Here is a 7,740-nt window from a genome sequence, read left to right as displayed (position 1 = left end):
TTAGTTTGCTTGTCATTTATGTCTCGGTTATAAACAGACCTGCCAACTGCTACGGAAAAATCGTAGTTCCTACGAACTGCCTTGAACTACAACGATACAAAAACGTGTCCAAAACCTACAATTTTCGTTTTTTTTTTTTTTTTACATTATGTAATCACAGGAAGTTTTTCAATCATTACAGATAATATCCATAGTATAATCATTTAGATAATATTGCTTTTCTAACAAAATTCTAAATGTCTGTTTAAAAATAAGTAAAATAATCTTGCCACAATAATGTTAAAAAAAAAACTTAATATCCATTATTAGCGTTTTTTTTCAAATCTAAGTGTTACTTGTACAGGAGAGAGGAAAAACTTTTCTGACGCGCATGCAAAGGATGGGACGCGCGCTCTTTTAAAATTGTAAAAAAATTAAAAAGATTTTTTTTTTTTTAAATTTATTATTATTATTATTATTTTTTTCTTACGATTTAAGCTTACATGGCGGAATAGGCTTTGGCATACACTGCATCACTAATAAACGGAAAATCGCATTTTTTGGACTTACGTCAGTCTGGCTCTGAGGTGCAGAGTTTAAACGTAAATTATTAGTGCGTATATTGCAATCGTAATTAAATATGCCGTTTTAACCCCCCGCCCACAGCATAAAACCCTGCTACTAATTTAGTTTTTCAAAAGTTGGCAGCTCCGGTTATAAATATAAATTAATTTTATGAAACTAAACTTTTTTTTGTAAAAATAACTAAACTTATAGCTGCTGTTTTTGAAAATGTCGAAAAACACATTTCAAGTCTCACTGCACAAATAAATCTTTATAATTTATGCAAAACAAGTTTTAATGTAAATGCATGCAATTGGAATCAAATTTAATATAGATGGTGTTATAGCACTTTAAATACAGACAAATAGAGAAAAGTAAAAAAAAAAAAAAAAAGGGGGAGGGGTAATGCCGTGTGCAGGTAAACGGCAGTATCTGCATAAATGAGTTTTCGAAATATATTTGGAGAAACGCGTTTTGGATTCAATACTAACAATAGGAAAATGTTGGAATTAGACGTCTTTTTCGCGCCCTTTTTTCAGCGGAAACCAAATAGGCGAGCTTGTATAATAAGATAATGTACAACAGATGACAAAAAAAAAAAAAAAAAAAAGCAAGATGAAAAATTTGCAGTTACTGCCCTTTACCTGCACACGGCAGTATTGTGTATGAGATGAAAATCAAATGAAGGTTAAATGAAGAAAAAAAAAAACCTTTTAAAAAATCAGCCCTTAAAAATATTTATTTGCATTTTTTCGATTAAAATCAGATTGGAAAAAAAAATCGGGTTTTAAAAATAAGTTTCACTTTTGTAAATAGAGCTGCAAAATACCCATTTGATAGCGTAAATCTGAAAATAGAATATCTTTTGTTTGGCATGCAAATAATTTTCAACCAATGATGTTCCAAGTAGATGGGTGAAATACCAGTGAGTTGAAAGAAAATATTTCGGATATAAAGCTATTCAGCGATCTACTGTCACACAATATCAAAAATATTATTAATTTATTTAAAAATTTAAACATAAATTCTTTTTTGGCATACTTTTATGTCTCTAATTGATTTCTTAAACTGCTGAACCAAAGGTTGAAAACATTCTTTCAACCGCTGCTTATGTAGGAAATAGAGATATAAATGCTAGCGATAAAACAAAACTGAAGAAAGGGTGTATTGACTGAGAAAAGGGCAGAACTAGTGAGTTTTAGGTGATTAGTCTTAGTGATTTCTGAAATTTTCTTCTGTAATTATTATATCATAGATTTAAAAAAAAAGAAGAGACAATTGATCTAAATCATTGAAAATTCAAATAATTGACAACTTGCAAAATACCGTTTCTCATTTCTTTGATATTTTACTGTACCTTACGAAGCTCAAGAAAAAAAAAAAATCAACTTTTGAGGTAACACTTGTTTCTTGCATAATCATTGAAAAAATTGTCGTACGAATAGTTAACTTAAAGTCAAAGAAAACTATGTGGGTCTCGCGGTCAGGAAAGCACGACGTTTTGATGTTGCCTTTTTGTTCGCTGCGCGCTTATCATTCGTTTTGAGTAAATTCTTCGAAACAAGGCGACATTTCACTTTTAACTTAAGGTACCTTAAATTGTGAAAGAGCCTCGTTAATTGGACAATTTAAATGTTGTGTCGAGCACGTAAGCACTTTGAAAATGAAACGAGATCATTTCTAATTAAAGTTGCTTTAATTTATGCAGGCTGAAATTTTGAAAACCGAAGGAGAGTAATATCCCATTCTGTTTGCGATGGAAGAACGCAGCTCTTCAATAATATCCGATTTGTGTCTTAGCAGAAGTGATGGAGATAGACAAAAAACGAAAGAACGTTTAAAGGAGGTGTTTAAGGCTTCCGATGCCAACTTAGAACGATTAATGAAGGCGAAATATCGCGATTTTTCGACCGTACTTGATATTACGAGCAAGAGCAATCAAAACCATTTCCGATTCTAAATCTAAATGCCATGCTCTGAAAGAACGTTTGTCTAATTGTATGCATTTTCTACAATGCCGACAAAACGACATTCGAAGATTGTGGATAGAATCGCTGCAGCATAAGTACGTCCATAGATTATTGGAAGAAATCGATTCCTTGAGGAAAGTTCCTGAAGAGTTGAACTCGAATGTCATGGACGAAAAACTACTGCATTGTACAGAAGTGTTGGTTTCGTCCCTTAAACTTCTGAACGACCAGTTTGGAAATATTGATGCCTTGAAGGAACTCAAAAAGGAATTGAGTAATTTTGGAGAAAAGCTGTATTCTGTGTTGCTGGAAGAGCTGTTCAAAGAGTTGTATACGTGTAAACTTGAGCCATTTTATGAATGGCTGGGTTCGTACAAAGTTGCTGATTCTGCCCGTGAGGAATCAGCTGATACTTTATTGGGTAGAACCACCGAAACAGAATGCATCTTCAATATGAATGCTGATAATAGTCGTGTTATTGTATTATCGGATTGCCTTAACATGTTAGGGAAAATTCCAGATGCGGTAGACGTTTTAAAGGTAAATTGCCAGAAGGAACTCTTGGCTTTAGCAAATAGAGCTTCTATGTTCATGAAAGATAGTATCGAGAGCCATTCTGAACTACACGTTTTAGAATTGTCTAATTGGAAACAGCAGTTAGTCTTGTATGATCTTCTGAATGCTGTACTCAATATTTTTAGACAAGTGTCTTCTAATCATAAGATGTTTTTAAATGTTTTGCAGAAATTGTCCGAGGTTGAACAGCTTACTGAATCAACCTACGAAATGGCTGACTTTTACTCTAAAGCTCAGTCTGCCATCGAATATTTTGTCAGCTTTTATTTGGAATCTCGTGAGCCGACCAGTTCGTTTGGTCGTAGTGCTTCTTTTCTCGCTAATTCACGGAACATGAATGAACTGGCAGAGCTTTTTGACTCTAGTCCACAAAAAGAAATTAGACTGCCATCTATGTTCAAATTTAGTAATTCCCTTCATGGAAATGAAATAAAAAAATGCTCTTTGGAAGCATGTAATGATAGTTGGGACTACCAGAGTGAAGTTCCACGTTACTAGAAATGTTAAATTGTGTCACCCGTGTTTAAAAAACATAATTTTCCTCTTTGCTCCGCTGAAAAAATTTGTGAAAGAAATAGAAAAAGTTACCAACCTCGAACCTGATGTACATTGTCCTTTACACACATATATTCTTGATTGTGTAAATATCTTTCTGGATCAAATTAATTCTGAAGTCAATCGTATGTTGGAAAGCGCACTATCAAATTTAGAAGCTTGGAACGTTTCCATTGTTGCTCGGGATGTACCCAGAAAATCAATTATTAACAAGTGTTTTGATTTTGAGTAATAAGTTAAAAGAACTGCAAACTTGGATGCGTTATCTACCAGACTACTGCATGCATTTTGTACAACTTATATTTTATATTATGTTGGATTACAAAAACTTGATTCATAAAACTTTCAAAAATTTGTTCGAAGAAGAGCAGAACATACTTAGCATTTCTTGGGCAAAAGATCGAGACATCAGACGACTGTTGAAATCCTATTCAAATTGGAAGCATCTTCTCTTTGCTGAGAACAATGATGTCATTAAAGCACCAGAAGATATTCGACGCCGGAATAAGGAAGAATCCGATTTGCTCATTCGAAACTTGAACTCGGAAGAACAGGCTTCATGGGACATAATTACTAACTTCAACAAACTGTTGAATATTGCTTTATTAGAAGAAAGCCTAGATTGGTTATTGGAGAAATTCGCGGTTTTGATTCAATTTGTAAATGACACACTCTCTACGATCTCGTCTGCCGCGGAATGTTTCTTCACAGAGGCTGAAGAGAAAGTCTGCCCTGAATACGCAGTTGGTGGTCTGATGAAGTTGAAGAAAGAGTATGAAGACTTTCAAGATATGTGTCTTGTAGCACTACACTTGGAAGTTAGGGCTCATTGTTTCCGCCACCTGCTTCCCTTTTCTGACCAGACTAACTACCTCGAAAGAAATTACAGCAAAGAATACAGTATCGCAGTGAAGAGCCTATCTGACGAATTACTTAAAGTGGATGAAATTTTGCTCCCCATTCTGGATGCGAAGAAACTGACATACATTTTCGAAGGTCTCGGCGAGTTGATATCATCCATTTTGATTCACAATATCACGAATTTGCACAAAATAAGTGACGCCATTTTGCTGCAAATGGGTCGCAGTATTTTCGTAATCCAGTGCTGTTTGGGTAACATCACCATGACAAGAGGAGTCTTTGGAGGAGAGACTTTGGATAGAGCGAGACAATATATCGAGCTCTTTCATCTGAGCTGTGAAGAAATTCTGAGCAGAATTGTTGAAGAGGGTCCAAAATTTCAAGAATCTGAATATGCCTCTGTTCTTAGGCTTTTGTGTCCTCCTGCTGATCAATCAAACTCGAATGAAATGTTGGAAATTTATTGCGACAAGCTAAATCGTTTGTTTGAAGGAGTTGGCACCTCCATTTAAATGCATTGTGAAAGTATGCTTTTTTTTTGGAATGTTGGATTTTGTGCTTCTTTTTGAAGTGGCTAATTCATTTTACCAGGAAAAAAAGGAAATTCGACATATGGACGGTGTTTTACAAAAATGAGTCAACTCATTATAAATTTTAAAAATATGTCCTTCACATTGTTTGATAAACTGACAATTATAAGATGCAAAGATGTTTTATTCTGTGTCATCTAATGAAAAAATTGTCAACCGACTTCTATGAAACTGGGCATTGATGTTAAACTTTAAACTCAATTTACTCCAAAGTGCTGCTTGTTGAGTTGTCTCATTTTTGCTCAACACCGTCTATATTATGGACATAGCAGAGATTTGAAAATTATTTTCATTGAAAGATTAAAAAATGAAAGTCAACTAGTAGAACAGCGTTTCTGTTTTATGAAAAATAAATGCCGAAAATTTTTTTCTGAGTTAGTAGAATTTCTAATATTTAATGTTGAAAATTAATTTGACTGTGCACACATTGGCAAGTAAACATTTTTAGTCGCTGAGAAAAGCGAAGGCTTAATAGTTGGTATACAGTGGATGACGTATCTAGACACGTTTGTGTTGTGTGTCATTTCTCATTGCAATCCTGGCCTTGTGGTTGAAATAAACTTTACGACTTAAAGATATTAATTTACATAGGAGTGTAATAGGTGCCTGTCCAGTAAATGAACTCTTAAAGCAAATTTTTTTTTTCAAAAACCTTTGCTATCGTTAAAAACTGGCATTTAGTACCTGGGTAGAAAATATTTTCGTTGCAAAAACCATTAAGAACTTTTACAGTGCAGTTTCAGAATTTTTTTCGGAGGGGTGGGGGCGTTTAAATAAAAAGTTGCTTAGCAACTTAGTAAATAAATAAAACCTTCTAACATCAGCACAAAAGTGTTTAGTCGTTTCCTTTTGCAGTTGTACAGAAGGTAGTTACTGCTGCCATTTCATTCATGCAAAAACTAATAAAACCTCATTAAAAAAAAATGAATGAATTATGACCTGTTCATACATTGGATTGCGTTCAGTCACTGGCCAGACTATCCTACCCTGACAGTAAGAATGTTTCCAACTCCGATTATTATGAAATATGGTAAAAGAGAAAAATGATGTCGTCGTAATTGTTTTCTTTTTAAAGATCATTTTTACCGTCTTCAATGTAAAATTGAATTCGCATCCCAATGGAACCTGTGAGCTTCAAAATAATTGGAGCTGAGTCCTGCTCAGATTCCGGAAATTTCGGGTAAACCTGATGGCCTATTTAAACTCTTGTTGTTAGCTATCAACAGTGTTATGAAAGTCTTTAACTTTCATAAAGTATTAATGCTTAATACGTCATCTACGTTATAGGTGCAACATCGCGTCATTTAGCTGATTCAATTCGTTTTACAAAATAAGGTAGAGCCAAATTATGCGTTGTATTCAAATGTTGCCAAAAAAGTAGCTATACTACTTAAAAAACTAATTTAGCTTTTGAATCGTGGTTATTGTTTTTTCCTCTTTTAAATCTAATTTTAGGCCCTCACTTCACAAGCTGTTCGGGTAATCCGGAATTTTCTGATCTCTGGGCTCGGATTTATCAAGTTCCACTATATCGAGTTTCCTAATTTTTCTAGTCCCCAAGGTGTTGCTTCAGAGCTAGATTTTTTTTTTTTGTATCGCTACTCCGCAGAATGTAAAAACGCTTGTTTAAATTCCGTGACTTATTTTCTGAGAAATCGAGATTTTTGGTCGTATTATGTTGTGTTCCTGTTGCTATATTAAAAACATGATGTATCTTGTAACTGCAAAGGGGAAAAAAAACATCAAATTAATTCATGGTCATTTAGGGGAGGGTGGCTCAAAGCAGGTAGGCCTTCGTATGCCCCCCCCTCTATGATGTGTAAGGGGCGATGCATACGTATGTCGTGTTTACCTGAACACCCACGAGTTTTTATCAGTCCCAGCGAAGCAGCAGTGAAGCGGCATGGCGCGACCAGGCTTAAAATAAAAAGAAATGAAGTTTTGTAACTTGTGATTAGTCGAAGACCAGCTTATTTCTTTAACTGTCAATAATATTACGTTATTCTGACACCATCCACCTACAAACTACGATAGTCATTTCGTTGGTTTCTTTTTTAAATTTAAGGTTATAATATTGAAATAAAAAACGTGCCTTTGAGCAAAGCGGGTATAGGATTTAACTATATATTTATTTATAATATTTTCACTCGTGTGCCGACTTAGATTTTCTAATTCAATAGGATAAGTATAACTTGAAAAAGTTATTTTCTAGGATGGCAATTAATTAGTCTATTAGTTTAATCAGTTATTTCTTTATGTTTCATAAACAAATGTGCTGAAATTGAATAAGTACAACTGTTTTACACTTTTTTATGTAATGGCAGGTAGCTAGGTCAACTATTTTAATCATTTATAACTTCATATTTGATTGGCAAATGTACCAAACCACTATTAGTTAAGCTTACTAGCTTTGGCTCCCTGGTAGGGCAAAGCAGGTTTTTCAAATTTTATTAAAATTGATAATAAATAAATATTAGGTTTGAAATAATACAAAAATCACTTTTTATTTTGAAGTTAAAGAACCTGTCGAGGAAATAAAACCGAAATTGTTGCGATAAAAATCCAAAAACTACAATTTTTGAGCGTTCTTCCAAAACCTACCTCTTTGGGCTACCCTCCCCCTGTTTTGAAAAATGTGTTGAATA

The 7,740-nt window shown here is 34.0% G+C and overlaps 1 protein-coding gene across 1 annotated transcript; it reads left to right on the top strand.

Moving 5' to 3' along the window:
- The first annotated feature begins 409 nt into the window (after positions 1–409).
- Positions 410–5,017, top strand: LOC129222997 (uncharacterized). The gene is made up of 2 exons (XM_054857561.1): positions 410–3,495; positions 4,008–5,017. Exons 1-2 carry the CDS (start codon positions 2,544–2,546, stop codon positions 5,015–5,017), a joined length of 1,962 nt encoding a protein of 653 aa, XP_054713536.1. The 5' UTR covers positions 410–2,543.
- Positions 5,018–7,740: the final 2,723 nt, after the last annotated feature.

Source organism: Uloborus diversus, chromosome 5 (assembly GCF_026930045.1).
Source record: "Uloborus diversus isolate 005 chromosome 5, Udiv.v.3.1, whole genome shotgun sequence".
Lineage (NCBI taxonomy): Eukaryota > Metazoa > Arthropoda > Arachnida > Araneae > Uloboridae > Uloborus > Uloborus diversus.
The sequence above is the reverse complement of the archived record's forward strand: the minus strand, read 5'-3'. Positions and strand labels throughout refer to the sequence as shown.